The 16,696-nt window shown below is 40.4% G+C and overlaps 1 protein-coding gene across 1 annotated transcript; it reads left to right on the forward strand.

Moving 5' to 3' along the window:
- Positions 1-8,981: 8,981 nt before the first annotated feature.
- On the forward strand, positions 8,982-16,609 carry LOC121385645. Its single transcript, XM_041516404.1, has 5 exons — positions 8,982-9,190; positions 9,898-10,017; positions 10,756-10,879; positions 12,378-12,454; positions 16,339-16,609. Exons 1-5 carry the CDS (start codon positions 9,019-9,021, stop codon positions 16,530-16,532), a joined length of 687 nt encoding a protein of 228 aa, XP_041372338.1. The 5' UTR covers positions 8,982-9,018; the 3' UTR covers positions 16,533-16,609.
- The last annotated feature ends 87 nt before the right edge of the window (positions 16,610-16,696 follow it).

Genomic DNA, 16,696 nt, shown 5'->3' on the forward strand with positions numbered 1-16,696 from the left:
TTAATTGGATATAAGCACGAAAATGAAATGAAATGGGGGGGGGGGGGGGGTCAATATATTTTCCAATAGCTCAAGGAAATTTTTTCAATATATTTTTCGGTGATAATGCTCAGCTATGTAAAAAGAATACAATCAAAATTGGTGCGATATCTGAATTCTGTATTCTGCATTTCCTCATACTGAAGTCAAAGGCCGTGGTATGTGCTTTCCTGTCTGTGGGAAAGTGCATATAAAAGATCCCATGCTGCATTAGGAAAAATGCAGCGGGTTTCCTCTGGCGACTACGTATCAGAATTACCAAATGATTGATATCCAATAGCCGATGATTAATCAATCAATGTCCTCTAGTGGTGTCATTAAACAAAAACAAACTTTTCATACTGAAATTAATGTGCGCAGTAGTTAAGAGGAAAATTCCAGTCTTGACATCTGTTCGAGAGTAAGTGTCCAGACTGATCACTTTCGTGACGCTCGGCACCCTGTACAGATGGCGTATTCAGATCGGGGAGACATCACAAATTCATTAGTCGTGACGCTGGAACTATCACTCTGTTGCGGTCACATCTAAACCATTCAAGAGACATTTAACAGGCTCACGCCTTTCCAATCGTCAAGCCAGCGGCGCGTGCTCTTACCAAAGTGCGCGTGCATCGTAAAACTTGCGCGTGAAACAAGGGTCACGTGGTGTCGGCTTCGACAGACGACTCGGCAAATTAAATGCTTTCAGATGAGTGCCAATTTGCATGCAAACCGGTTAATTAACGTCCGCGATACTTTGTGATGAGTCTTAATTAATTGGTCCGGAGAAGAAAAGAAATAATGGATAGTCGGTGGCAACAACGATTGATTTTAAATTCCAATTAGCTGCGATACTTGACGGAAAGCTGGTCACAGCAGGTTTGAGAAAACGATGATGACGGCAATTTACGGTTCGACTTCGAAACCGTATTATCCTTTCTATGTCCGACTTTGGTTAAGCACGTCCATCCAGGGTCCGATCCCAGGGCAGAAGGGATAGTTAAATGGAGCGGAGCGAATAATTTTATCATGCTCATATGCCACGAAGGTTTCGAGCATGTCTCTCCCGGGTCCCGTCTCTGAACCGACCCGGGACAGAAGTTGAATGGGACAATTTTGATATTATTAAAGTATTAAAAAAAAAAGTTAAATGGGACAATTTTGATACTTTAATAATGGGGGTGGACATTATTAATATACAGAACTTCACATATGTTGTTTTGCACGAGTGCAATAAATAGGAAGCGAAAACAACGTACGTGAAGATCTGTATTTATTACATGCCTTCTTTTGGGTTTTTTTACAAAAAAGGTTTTCAATTTGACGTCATAACTACATTTTCAATACTCATTTCATGAGTTTATTTAACGTTAAGAATCATACTTCGCGGACATCTTGTGTGATGTTTCATATACGATGTGACGTAATTTGTAAATCATTGATTAATTAAAAACATATTTTATTGTGTGTGTGTGTGTGTGTGTGTGTGTGTGTGTGTGTGTCTATATATATATATATACACACACACACACACACACACACACACACACACACACACACACACACACACACAATGACAGCACAAGTTATCCAACTTACGAGGCCTTCTCTTACAATAATGACGATTGTAATGGTCAATAAATAAATTAAAATAATAAAAAAGGCGATAAATCCAGTTAAAATAAAAAAGGTAATTCCCCATTTACAAGTCCTGGTCCAAATCACACATATGTGTGATACAAGATAAATTTATCACACGGTTTGAAAATGTCTTTATCACTATAGTAAGATTGCACAGGTATGTAATAAAATAAATTTCATATAGTATTGATGTATGAATATCTATATATATTTGTATGTATGTCGACTGTTACATACATATATATTAACGCACTGGCACAGGGGATAATTAAATCCTTTTTGGCCTCACAAATCGTCTCATATAGTATTGTTGTCACATACATTAACATTGTCGTCTATGGCATTGTATTTCCTATAGTTGAACCGTGTATATGAATTATTGTTACTAACCCTACAGACGGCGAACAAACGGTTAGATGTCAATTAGATTTCACGACCATTTTATTTCAACAATATGCTGGTTGTAAGATTAATGAAGAATTAGATCGCGCACCTGTTATCAGATAATCGTTTAAAATACAAATATAGTGAAACCACGTTCTGTTAACAAGTAATTAATCACAACTTAGCACTACAGATCTCATAAGCGCTTATCGTTGCGATAAGCAAAGGGGAATACAATCGTGAATTTCCATGACCAGTAACAAGGACTGATGCTGGATGTCTCTAGGTGGAGTGAGGGGAGGGGGGCGCACACTGTTTAAAAAAAGACATCTAGAGTATTCTCATGTACATTAATGTGCATCATATGCATTAAATGAAGTGTATACATGCAGCGTTTCAATCAACATATACACACTATAGATAGTTATCCTATAACTTACCCATAATATCCATGTCAGAAACCTATTTGATATTTACCAGTATTATCTCAGTTAATAATGTTTTGCTGTCAATGGATCATTTGTTTACAGTCAACAAGACTTGTATACCTGAGCGTAACGTTTTGACGAGATTTAGTTAATACTGCGTGACATCAACTACATTGGTGTTAATCGCGATGACGGTGAGTTTGACTGACTAAATATCGAATTAAAATGTTATTTTAGAAGTGTTGTAGGATAAATAGAATTCGTTACTCGTGGGTTGTTTTTTAATATACTCTTCAAAAAAGTAGGGGAACTCTAATAAGAATTTACAGTTGCCAAAATTGTAAGGTATATTAGCTGTGGGGAATGGTTATATGATAATAGTGAATTAATTGGGCAAACATTACAACCGGTAGATCAGTATTACAGTAGGTTTTATGACCACCAAAGATCTTGAAGGACGATTGGGGTTAGACATGAAATTTGAAAGTTGACGTTGTTTATCAGTAAATCGCAAATTCAAACAATAAAAATTACTAAGAGAAAAGATTGACAGAAATAATCTTCCACAGTGATTAATGGACCTTCCTGGAAATTGTCAAAATCGAGAATGACACCTCACGCACGTATCATATCAACCTCGTCTTGGCATAGCCTCGACAAATATGATTAACGTTGACTTGATATTTTCCATATTAAAAAACACTCGTGACGAATCCTCACTACTCCCCTCACCCTTAAAGTAAATAACAGAAACAAACTTGTTTGAGACAAAACGACGAGCGTTTTTGACTATCCAAGTTCCGCACAAAAATTGTCATGCTGTTTTTAGCAGGACCCCCGCACATGTTTAAAGCACAACAGTAGCTGGTACATTGGCACTAGTGCAAATTAATTTTCATAAATTTACTGGCCAGATTAAAGAATATTTTAGCATTACAAACCCTCTCACATTTATCACCAATGGCATGACTGGTAGTGTTAACTGTGGAATGAAAAGTTGGGTGAACTTCGAACTTTGACCCGCTGACATACTATTTGGTGTACTCCAACTAGAAACACCAAATCGACCTATAAATTGCATGTTCCTTGACAAAAAACCAAACAGATATAAATTCATTGTATTCATTTGCTAACAAACACTAGCTGTTTCATTTCACTTCACGGAGCGTGACGTAGCCCATTGTTAAAACGTTCGCTTGATGAACGTTCGGTCTAGGATCGATCCCCGTCAGTGGGTTCATTGGGCTATTTCTCCTTTAAGACTATATGTCAGAATTACCAAATGTTTGACATCCAGTAGCAAATAATTAATAAATCAGTGTGCTCTAGTGGTGCCGTTAAACAAAACAAACTTTAACTTTATGTCTCTTTGAAATGTGTGTGTGTGTGTGTGTGTGTGTGTGTGTGTGTGTGTGTGTGTGTGTACCTCCAGCGACCTCATCTGGAAGGCATCGTAACACAGGGACAATATTTAAAATTCTTAGGTAACCGAAAGTCGGTTCATGTGATTTTATCCAAGGTAAACGATTATTTGGTTACGTGAATTCTACTTATGTGACCAATCAATTGCCTAATCGGTTCCCCACATAACCGACTGGTGGTTCGCGTTAATGTAAAGTCTCGTAACCGACACGCGAACAGAACGATAGTTCGCGTGAAATATTGTGCGCTGTAACAGATGTCTAGGGCTAATAGAGAACTTTATATGGTAATATTTTATATTTAGAAACGCCCGATCAAAAATGGCGACCAAATTTTTTATAAATATTTAATTTATCTTTATTAATTTTATTAGAAATGGCGCATTTAAAATAAAAGCACAAAGCCCCATACCCCATTGGATTAAGTTCAAAATTGACCTAAGTAATTTTGCCCCGGATTGGGCCCTTGGCCTCCAAAGGTCGAACCCGAGGTAGACATGCTCGAAACCGTAGTGGTATAGGAGCATGTTAAAAACATTATGTTATGTTATGTAACAGATGGACAACAAGAGCACTTTTAAACTCAAATTGGGCATTTTTCATATTTTCTGGGGTGACTACTGTTTCGTACCCACCCCATAATTGATACACTGGCGTAGCCAGGATCTTATATTGAGGGGAACACACTATTGAGGGGGGGGGGGGGGCAACCCACATTATGTATGTATGTATGTATGTATTTATGTATAATTTTATAAAATTTGCGAAAAAGTTTGATTGAGGGGCATTGCTCCCGTGCCCCCCCCCCCCCCCTCACCCTCGCTACGCTACTGAGTAGATACGGCCCTGGATATTGGCGAAGTTGGAGTCTGCTTAACAAATTGGTTTCGAACGGGACTTTAATTAGCTAGCAATAGGCAATTTGTCTGGCCTATCCGATAAGCCTTATCGTGCAACCTGTTGCTTGGAATAGAACGAATGTACAAGCATATCGCCAATATGGCGTCTTTCACGATATATCTGTCGAAAAGATTCATGAAATATACGTAGGAGTTAATTTTAAACTAATATGAAAATAAATTATGAGTTTATGAGAAGGCCAGAATAGTGTTGCTGGGCATATAATAACATTATGGGCAGAAAATAGATTTTAAAATCGTGTGTTTTAAAAAATATATATATAACATAAACTTATCTTACACATTGTTACTCCAGTACTCTTATTTAACTCAACTAAAGAAATAAATTAAATAAACATACTTTGTTTTTTGTTGTTGTTTTTATTGTTTGGGGCGGAGGGGGGGGGGGGGGGGGGGGGGCGTTCGTTTTTTGTTTTGTTTCGGTTTTTTTACTCATGTATAGTATTCTTTATTTATAAAAATTTGCATACAGTAGAAACGATGGACAGAAATTTAGTAAATGAAATAACAAATCCTTGTTGAAGGGAAATAACTCTTGGCGATGCTTTATCCACACTTGAACCCATTGCCGATTGAGGCGGAAGGTTGTCCACTGATAAAGCACTCGTGTGATGCGCGATCGATCCAGGACCGATCTTCGTCAGTGGGCTATTTCTCGTTCCACCGATTCCTCCACAACTAGTGCAACAAAGGCCTTGGTATGTACTATCCTGTCTGTGGGATGGTGCACATAAAAAAATCATAGCTGCTAACTGCCGATGGAAGGTTTTCTCTCATTATTTTTGGGATCATTAGCCATATGTTCGATACAGTATAATCATAAAAAGCATATCTCTGCTTTTGTCTGTCTGTCTGTCTGTCTGTGTTTCTCTATCCCCCCCCCTCTCTCTCTCTCTCTCTCTCTCTCTCTCTCTCTTCTCTCTCTCTCTCTCTCTCTCTCTCTCTCTCTCTCTCTCTCTCTGACTTCGTTTTGTACACTTGTGATAAACGATGCCTTTGTATGAACCATAAGTACAAGTCTTGCAAAATAAAAAGCTAAGGTCACCCGATACATTCCCTGGTAATCTGCAAGCTGTTGACCTTCCCAGGTACCTCAAGACATGTTCGTGTTGCTGGTATCTTATCACAGGTATATATTTAAAGACATTACCTGTATGATATGTATAATATAATTCGGTATCTCATCTCTCTCCCTCAAGGCCGTAAGAAGCGGTAAGGCCAGTCAAACTTCGGCCTGATCTATATACCTGGTCCCGGACTAAATAAATAAAGTTTGTTTTATTTAACGACGCCACTAGAGCACATTGATTTTTTTATCTTATCATCGGCTATTGGACGTTAAACATATGGTCATTCTGACACTGTGTTTTCGAGGAAACCCGCTGTCTCCACATAGGCTACTCTTTTACGAAAGGCAGCAGGGGATCTTTTATTTGCGCTTCCCACAGGCAGGATAGCACAAGCCATGGCCTTTGTTGAACCAGTTATAGATCACTGGTCGGTGCATGTGGTTTACACCTACCCATTGAGCCTTGCGGAACACTCACTCAGGATTTGGAGTCGGTATCTGGATTAAAAATCCCATGCCTCGACTGGGATCTGGTCCCGGACTAAGTCACTGGCGAGGTCAGAGTTTAAGCCCGAGATGGGCGTGTTCGAAACCTTCGTGGTATATGAGCACGTTAAACGCACAGACCCTAGTTTCTACTTCTCAGACGCACGTGCGTTTTAAAAAAATATAAAACAAAAATGCATTTTATGGTATTAGAAACGCCAGGATGACAAGAAACAATTCGGTTGTTCAAAAATGGATAATGTAAGCAATAAAATATAAGTAAAGTTTGATTTCAATGATCATAAACGGCTCTAATAGTTTAAAATATCCCTTAGTGCTCAAACACTATGGTCTGTCTCTTTAAACAAGTTACCTTACCTTATACCTGATTTTTTTTTTTTTAAATCATGATGTCATTAATCCTGCTCGAAATATAATATCGTCAAACACTGTCGTTCAAAATACCCCCAGAATATAGAAAAAAATACATCGTCTTAAAACAATGTATGGATGTGGAGGTTTTATCTCATATAATCTATATACTAGTATGTCGTGGAGTCAAAATAGACCTTACTAATAATTTTAGGCTTCTCTCTCTCTCTCTCTCTCTCTCTCTCTCTCTCTCTCTCTCTCTCTCTCTCTCTCTCTCTCTCTCTCTCTCTCTCTTCTCTCTCTCTCTCTCTCTCTCTCTCTCTCTCTCTCTCTCTCTCTCGCTGTTTTTAGAGGAATAAATATTATAAATCAAATAATATTTCTTTACCTATAAGCTGTGATGACTCACTTCCCGATTAAACATATAAAACAATTACTTAGGTACATCATCTTATCCCTCGTTCTTCAGTCGGGAATTGATCCCCGTCGGTGGGCTCATTGAGCTATTTCTCGTTCTAGCCAGTTACACCACGACTGGTATATCAAAGGCTATGGTATGTGCTATCCTGTCTGTGGGATGTTGCATATAAAAGATCCCTTTCTACTAATGGGAAAATGTAGCGGGTTTCCTTTCCTCTCTAAAATTATACGTGATAAAATGACCAAATGGTTAACAGCCAATAGTCGATAATTAATAAACCAAATAAACTTTAACTTTTGTATACGGAAGTTATTAAAAAAAACTACATTTTGGGGCTCCCGTTACAAAGTGGCAGTCCTCTTATAAATGGAGTGGGAACTATATAACGTGAACAAATCCAGCTTCTTTTCTATAGACAAATCATCTGGCAATGATTCATGTTGGAAATCACCCAAGACTGTCATAAGTTGCTTTGGACTTTGTCTTGTGCAGAAATACGATATTAAATATGAAAGAAAAAGAAAGAAATGTTTTTTATTTAACGACGCACTCAACACATTGTATTTACGGTTATATGGCGTCAGACATATGGTTAAGAACCACACAGATATTGAGGGAGGAAACCCGCTGTCGCCACTTTATGGGCTACTCTTCTCGATTAGCAGCAAGGGATCTTTTATATGCACCATCCCACAGACAAGATGGTACATACCACGGCCTTTGATATACCAATCGTGGTGCACTGGCTGCAATGAGAAATAGCCCAATGGGCCCACCGACGGGGATCGATCCCAGACCGACCGCGCATCGAGCGAGCGCTGTACCGCTGGGCCTGGTCTCGCCCCTATATTAAATATGCTAATCATGAAAGATTCGTAATCGTCATGGCACGGATTTTGGTGCACACATTTTAAATTATATATGTTGTCTATGTGTATTACTGGTCAATGGAGGAATCAAGGGAGGGGACAAGTAGTACCTCCCCCCCCCCCCCCCCCCAAAAGATTAAAGTGCCATTTAAAAAAACACAAAACCCCCCACCTATTTACAATGTTATTGATGTGCCATTCTCAGGGAGTTGTTTTTAATTACCAGTCTCAACAAGATTCTCACGACTCCTACATCTAACGACATGGGTCATATAAAAGATCATTTAAAACTTTAAGCTGGGTTTTTTCGGCAGGACTAGCCTATTGGCAACGGGTTTCTTCTATCTTGATCTGCCAAGTGTCGAAGTAAACATTAATAACTTCATCATCTTAATTAACTTGATACTAAACAACCAGAGCTTGAGATGTGCTGACGTGTCGTTAAACAAACTTCCCTTTCCTTTCCTCTCAACCAAGTGTATAAATAACCAAATAATATGGTACACACACCGATACAACCGACATTTGTCGAAGGTAGCAATCGGAATGGACGAGCCTGAATCTGCAGTGGATATAGGCACGTAAATAGAGTTTTGGTTGTTAGGTACTAGGTTCGCAGCACGGTACCGGCTTCCACCCAGAGAGAGAGAGTTTAACTACTCGGTGGGTGGGTTTAAGATCACTACACGCTGGACAGACAGCCCGGATAGCTGAGGTGTGTGCCCAGGACAGCGTGCTTGAATTTGAATTTGATATAAGCACGAAAATAAGTTGAAACGAATGAAAGTTAAGACACCAAAATAGCCGTAGATACAAATGTGCCGAGACGTCGTTAAACCAAAATAACAACCAGTTTCCTTTTTAAGCAATGCTAGCTGTTGTTTCTCATATGACGTCAAAGTTCACAAACCGTTATCTTAACGTCTATATCCGTTTGCCCTTGTTACATAAGCGTTGTTCTTCGGGTACGATGTGTAGTGAAGAAAATAATGTTTCTGCAACTAGTCGCAATTTCCGTTGTATGTTCGCTGGCCCACGCCATCGTCTGCCCACCCAATGTGTGTAGCATGGTGGACTGTATGTCCGTAACAAACTGTAACGGACGCGTCGTCTCTGGCGGAGGATACTGTGGATGTTGTGATACGTGTGTTACCGAGTTAGGTAATTACTAATACTCATATGGTGGTTATGATTGGTAGACGAGAGAGGGAGGGAGAGAGAGGGGGTGGAGGTAAGGAGGAAGAGAGAGGGAGCATAGAGGAAGGGAGAGAGAGGAGGGAGAGAGGGGGGGGGGGCAGTGTCACAGAGGCACACAGAGAAACCTACAAAAAGACAGACACAGAGAGGCAGACAGAGACACACACATAGATACAGACACAGAGAGGCAGACAGAGAGACACACATAGATATAGACACACAGAGGCAGACAGAGAGACACATAGATATAGACACAGAGGGAGAATATTCAGTTTCACAGTCAAATAGACAATAGTTTATCCTTCAAAATGTTTTTTTTATTTTTACTATCATTTCGTAGCAAGCAGGGGAGGGCATAGCTCGAGTGACCTCCAGTCCTGTCTCCCTGACAACATGTAAACAGGGCAGGGTTAGAGATAATAAACCCCCACCCCGTTGAAAGGCACATTAATATCATATATTGCTGCCCCTGCAACTGATGGCATCTTCCGACACCTTTGGCAAGGTAAACTCGTACAAAAATAGCCACAAAAATAGCCGATTGCATAGGAACCGTTGAAGTCGTAATGTTTGTCTTGTAAATTGGCTATTCCCGTGGCTGTTTGGCTATTCCCGTGGCTGTTCTCGTGTCGTGTAGTATCGCGTTATTTGATATTCGAATTATCTTGTAGCTGAGGGAGAGAGATGTGGCTCCATGTTTTTGCTGGGAGTACCTTCTCACGTGGCCTGTGAATCGCACCTGATTTGTGACGTCCATACGATGACGTGTCAGAAACCGCATACTAAAAGAGGTAAGCTTTGAACCTGATCACTTGTAAGTTAAAGCAATGTTACACACGATTTTTCTTTAGGGATGGGTTGCAGCTTTACAAAATGGCACACAAGGCTAATTATAGTCACTGTATTAAATAAACAATTCAAACGTTCATTTACTACACAGACCTGGCCAGACAGCCCATATAGCTGAAGTGTGTGTCCAGGACAGCGTACTTGATCCGTATATAAATGGATATAAGTACGAAAACAAATTTAAATTAAAGTACATGTATACTTAAATGCAATCTGCCAAACGACTATCCTATTGACCAAAATGTTGTTTCACCGACCCCTTTCCTCCCCGCACACTCACACACATTCACCACCCACCCCCACCCCCCACCCCCACCCCACCCCACCCACACACTCACACACACACACACCTCGGATCAAAACATTAATTTAATTGTATTAATTTCCATCAGTTTGTTCGGAGAGAGACAGAGAGACAGACAGAGAGACAGACAGAAACAGAGAGACACAGACGCACGCACGCACGCACGCACGCGCGCGCACACACACACACACACACACACACACACACACACACATCGTTGACTAAAACAATTTTTACAGTGCAATATTACACTATTCATATAGGTGTTAATGAAAATGTAGACGAAGAAGAGGTCCGCTATGTTAATATTCGTATCCCTTCCCAGACTCAGACCCAGCTATGTCCCTGCAATCACCATTGTTTCCTTTGATTTCAGACACCCTGACATGCGCGGAGAAAAAAGCTCAGCTTCAAGGAAGCTCTTCGTCACTTCTTGGAGTACAACATCTGGAGTGTAACTTTGATGGAACCTACAAGGCTAAACAATGTCAAGGATCGCAGTAAGCAAAATGAAAAAGAAAGAAAGACATGTTTTATTTAACGACGCAATCAAAACATTTTACTTACGGTTATATGGCGTCCGACATATGGTTAAGGACCACACAGACATTGAGAGAGGAAACCCGCTGTCGCCACTTCATGGGCTATTTCCGATTAGCAGCAAGGGATCTTGTTGTAAGCAAAATGATTCGCAAGACAAGTACATTCCGTGAAGTATACTGCTTTCCGTAATGGTTACCGTGGCTCGCTTGTCACTAAACTAAGTTGTGTTATTGTTTCACGACACCAATAAAGCACATTGATTTTGAAATATAGTCTTAGAGAGAAAACCCGCTACATTTCCCCAGTAGTAGCAAGGGATCTTTTATATGCACCATCCCACATATTTGAAAGCACATAACACGGCCGTTAACATACCAGTAGTGTTGCACTGGCTGGAACGAGAAATAGCTCAATGGGACACCGACGGGGATCGATCCTAGAACGACCGCGCGTAATTGGGCTACGTCCCGTCCCTCCAGGAATGAAAACATGAAAATGTATTATATACCGAACAACAAAAGTAAATATATATATATATTTTTTTTTTTTTTCATTATTATTTATTTAAATTTAATCAGTTTGTATCTCATTAGTGTTTGTGTGTATTAAAATTATCAGTGTCTGTTGAACATTGTACGCCCATTTTGACAGTCTGTTTACTGAATTAATTTTATCATGAATTTTTTTTATATATATATATATATAGTCAAACCTGCTGCAGCGGCCACCTGTTTTAAGAGACCACAATTTTATTTCCACATATCACCTTGTATAGTATAAACTGGCCCACTGGATTTTATATTGGGGAGGGGGGGGGGGGGGAGGAGGAGGAACAACCCTCACTATGTATGTATTCATGTATGATCTTATCAAATTTAATACAGCGAAAAAAAATGATAACGTGCCCCGCCACCTCACCCCCACACCTTGCTACGCCACTGAACTGGTATGTATTACGCCGCAACCTGTCTTAAAAGACCACCTCAGGACACGCCCTTTGGTGGCTGCTTAACAAGTTCGACTTTGTATTAAAATATTCGCGTTTTGGAGGTTTACGAGTATATTTTCGTGAAACTGAATAAATGTTTGTTAAGTGTTTTACACAGTTAACAACATAGGCGTACGGGCTCCCATTATTGTTTGGGGGTGGGGGTAGGGGGCAGGCTGGTTTTTGCCCGAATTAAACAATAATGCCTAATCTGGATAACAACATTTATTCATATTAGCATTACTATTAAACAGCTATGTAGGGTTGCAAACGAATCACTACGCATTTTTACATGGATTACAAGTAATTTTGAGAGTAGAATGATAGAAATGCATTTTAAAAAGGTCTCGGGTTAACACATTTTTCCTGAATATCTCTATCATCCCCCCCCCCCCCCCCCCCCGCGCCCCACTGTGTCGTACGCTTATGGATGACGACTATAAACGAGTATGTGTATTTTTTTCCAGGTGCTACTGTGTCGACTCTGAGGGCAACGACATTGGGTATCACACCAACATTGGAAAATCTCAACCAATGAACTGTCGTGAGTTAAAAGTCTTTACAAAAAAGTTAAAACTTAGTTTTGTTTAACGACAACACTAGAGCACATTGATTTATTAATCATTGGCTGTTGGATGTCAAACATTTGGTAATTTTGACGTATAGTCTCAGGGAGAAAACCCGCTACATTTTGTCCATTGCTATCCAGGGATCTTTTATATGCATCATCCCACTGACAGGATAGCACATACCGGTAACACAGCTTTTGATGTAACTAGTTGTGGTGCACTGGCTGGAACGAAAAATAGCCCAATGGGTCCACCGACGGGGATCGATCTCAAACCAACCACGCATCGAGCGACCGCTTTACCACTGGGCTACGTTCCGCCTGAGTTGCAATTCTTAGATAGCCTACTCGCCATAAACAGAGGCGTGTTCAGGAGGGCCAACGATTGCCATCGCTCGCTATACTGTTTTGGGGTGTTTGTTTTTTTGTTTGGGTTTTTTTTGGGGAGTTGTTGTGGGGGGTTTTTGGTTCGTTTTCTTTCTTTTTTTTCTTCTTTTTTTTTTTTGGGGGGGGGGGGGGGGGTACAGCTAACGTTGAAGAGACTTCTGAGTTTGCTGTCATTGTAACATGTTTTTGACACAACATTTTAGAATTGGAGCACACTGAGTAATTAATTATTCTAGAGATAAATAAGAAAATATGTTTAATGTGTAATTTTATACTGTTAGTCAGAAATTATCTCACAATGGCAGCAAACTCAGGACCGTCTCTTTAGACGAATATAATGTGATAGGGTTGAAGACGATGGTAGGCCTACCAGTCATATTGTTCGCGAGAGCTCGGCCTCCTGAACACGTTTCAGTTATAGTGAGTGCGAATGCGAATACTTTTTACATGCTCATATACCACTAGAGTTTCGAGCATGTCCGTCCCGGGGCCTGTCTCTGGATAGCCAGGGGCTTGTCACGGGACAGAAAAAAATTAAGCGGACAATTTTGAAATTTATATCCAAAAATTAAATAGTGGGCCTTTAAAATTTTGATGCGCATCTCTAATATAATTAATAAAGAAAATTCTACTCATTAAATTTGGTCGCTAGATTAGATCGGGTGGTCAAAAAGAAATTAGATAAGATCGGTGGCCCGACTCGGGATGGGGTGGGGTGGAGGGGGGGGGGGTAAAGTTGAAAATGGGCAGAATTTTGAAAATAGCAATTAGTAAAAAAGTTAATAGAATTTAAAAAAAAAAAAAAAAAAAAAAAAAAAAATTACAAGGCAAAAATAAAAAGAATTGACTGCTCGGTCGAATATTTATATAATTTGGAGTATTTTAGGACAGTCTAAAAATAAATAAGAGAAAGAAGAGAGGATCGGACTATTTAATAATATTTAAAAAAGAAAGTAATTTCGACATAAACTTTTGAACGAAGGTCTAAAAGTTTTAAAGTCCGATCTATATGTCCACGTGAGTGGCCTCGTTAAGGCCGTTAGGGTGCACAGCTTGTTGGGACGAGATGGGTTGCATTCCGTCAAGAAAACCCCTAAATTGACAGTCAATAGACGTTGAAGGTGTAGTGCTGAGCTGAAATACAGATCTTGAGAAGCAGGATCCGTCTGAACGAGAGAGAGAATCAGTCTAGGGTGTAGTCCAGTCGTCATGGGTTGGTATAGTGGTGCGGACGGGTCCGACTCCGGACGATACGAGATGGCATCACAATAAACAAAGTAAATAGTAGGGGCCGACCCCGCTTCCTATTTCTTCTTAGAGTGGGGAGGTCAATCTTCCAGTGCTGCTAGGGCATGTAGAGACTAAACGCGAACAACCCTGGCGTTCTGCAGAATGGCCGTCATACGAGTCACAAAAAAAGAAAGTCAACATAGTCAGACGGAGAAATGACGTGGAGGCAAGGAATCTCGCTAAAAAAAAGAATACATCCTGGTGGTGCAGACTGTCGAAACGAGAAGCATTCCAGCGTTCAATCAGTTCCAATGGTCGCATACATCCCAGTCCAAAACTTGACAAAAACAACAAAAGTGAAGGATCCCCCAAGTCGAGCCGCGAAAGCACGTGCAATGTGCACAAACACATCTTACCGCGACGAGCTCCAGACTGGGAATGTTCAGTTATATGTGATACGTTATTACGACCTAAAGGTTGGCGCACACATACCAATTAACGCCGACTCGACTGTCGAGTCGGTAGTAGTCTGAAAATGTGTACCTGCACACACCAGCCGACGTTACGGTCTAATCGAGACAAAACTGGAGATTAGACGCGACTGTCACGTCTTTACCTTGCACACACATCGCGATTAACACCGACGAGACAGTCGAAACGGCGTTAATCGGTAGGTGTGTGCCAAGCCTTATTAGTCTCTTTTATGTCCCATCTTGTACACTCCTAGTCCTACTGTAAATATAAGAATACATTTGAAAACTGTAGATACCAAAAAGCTGTATCACTGGCGTAGGAAGCGCGGGGGGGGGGGGGGGGGGGGGACATGTGCCACCCACCCACTTTTCAGATATTTTGCTTTATATTTGCTTTATAATGGTGTGTAAATATAAAAGTGCCCCCCCCCCCCCCCCCACCACCACCACACACACACACTCTTTTTGGCACCTTTCTACGCCACTGTGTATATAGCACTAGGCCTAAGAATATTTACAAAATTACACAATCATGATTTAATTTTTAAATAAACAAAGAGTACTCCGGACGGGACAAAAAGAAGACTATTAATTATATTAAATGCCCCTCCCCAGGTGCGTGTGCAGAGTTGAGGGTGTGTGGTGTGTGTGTGTGTGTGTGTGTGTGTGTGTGTGTGTGTGTGTGTGTGTAAGGTTCGGGGCTCGAAAGTCCTCTTTACAAAAGCAAATTTTTTTTCTTTCTTAATATATTTTCCGGGGGAGCACGTCTCGTCTCCCCCCCCCCCCCCCCCCCCCAAATTCAGTTTATAATCTGTGTAAGCATGGGTTTATGACTATATTAACATAGGCATTTTAAACGACGTTATAACATTTACATGTAATGCTACAAGAGAAGAAGCATCCGTAATCTCAGATAGATTCAGAGGAATAGAGCAACTGTTAAACCAGTACTAATCCGCCTAGTGCAGGGCGCACATTAAGTCAATACCTTTTTTCTTTTCTTTTTTTCATATTCTACTGCCCCCTTTCCTTTCTCTCCTTTAAATTCTATCTCATTTCTTCCCGATCTGGCAACTGCTCCTATCTTTTAACTTCTTTCGCTGTCCACCTCCACATCCCAGTTCTTGTCTCTCCAACCGTGACACGTACTTGTCTCTTGTGTCTATCTGTGCTACACACCTGTCATTCCTCATCAGCTTTTAGCCGTGGGCTTAGTCTGACCACTTCTTAATGTGCAGGCCGAGTTGCTTCCCTCTATTTAGCAAATTTAAAATGGCGGGGACATTTTTTATGTTGTTGTTGGAAGATTTATTTTGTTAATAATGATACAAGTAGTTCTATCGGGATTTAGTGAGTACGGTAGGTTAATACATGTTTGGTTTGTGAGTCCATTTGTTGCACTATTTCAGCTGAGAAACGGTTGAAACATGGCGCCACAGGTGTTGAATACCAGCTATATATAGGGTATGTGACAATATCCGAACGTAGAAAGAACCACAATTTTTACGTTCCTTCGGACAACAATCAGCCTTTCGGTGGCTTCAAAATGCAGCCCACTGTGATAAGCGACCATCTTGTTACTTAGGCAAGTTTATATAATGTTTTAAATTCCTCAAATAACGTATATTTATCATGTTTTTGTGTTTGTTTGTTACGTATTAATATGCTTATAACACGCTTACTGTGGCGCACCCTCTGGTTAAAATCAGGCATTGTTCCCGTATTAAGAAGGGTATATTTAATTTTTTTTAAATAATATGCTATTTTTAGAATGCGCCCGGGACTTTGACGCCTACAAGAAATCTGGTCTGATTGGTCGGTTGTTCAACTGTGCGCCCAATGGGAACTATCAACAGTACCGGTGTTTGGGATCAGTGTGTTACTGCGTAGACGACAACGGCAATCATATTGGAACCAAATCCGTCAACATTGGACTGATAAACGACCTTGACTGCAGTTCCTAAATATCTGATCCCCCACTTGAGGAAGAAAATGCACTCTGTTTGTCCTACTTCATAAAAATAAAGATTTCCATAACAAACAAGCATTCCGAGAGTACTAAAGAAATAAATGTCCCCTACCGGGCCCCAACAAAATTCGTATCTCCTAAATTCAAGGGACATAACTC

The sequence above is a fragment of the Gigantopelta aegis genome, chromosome 11 (assembly GCF_016097555.1).
Source record: "Gigantopelta aegis isolate Gae_Host chromosome 11, Gae_host_genome, whole genome shotgun sequence".
NCBI classification, from domain to species: domain Eukaryota; kingdom Metazoa; phylum Mollusca; class Gastropoda; order Neomphalida; family Peltospiridae; genus Gigantopelta; species Gigantopelta aegis.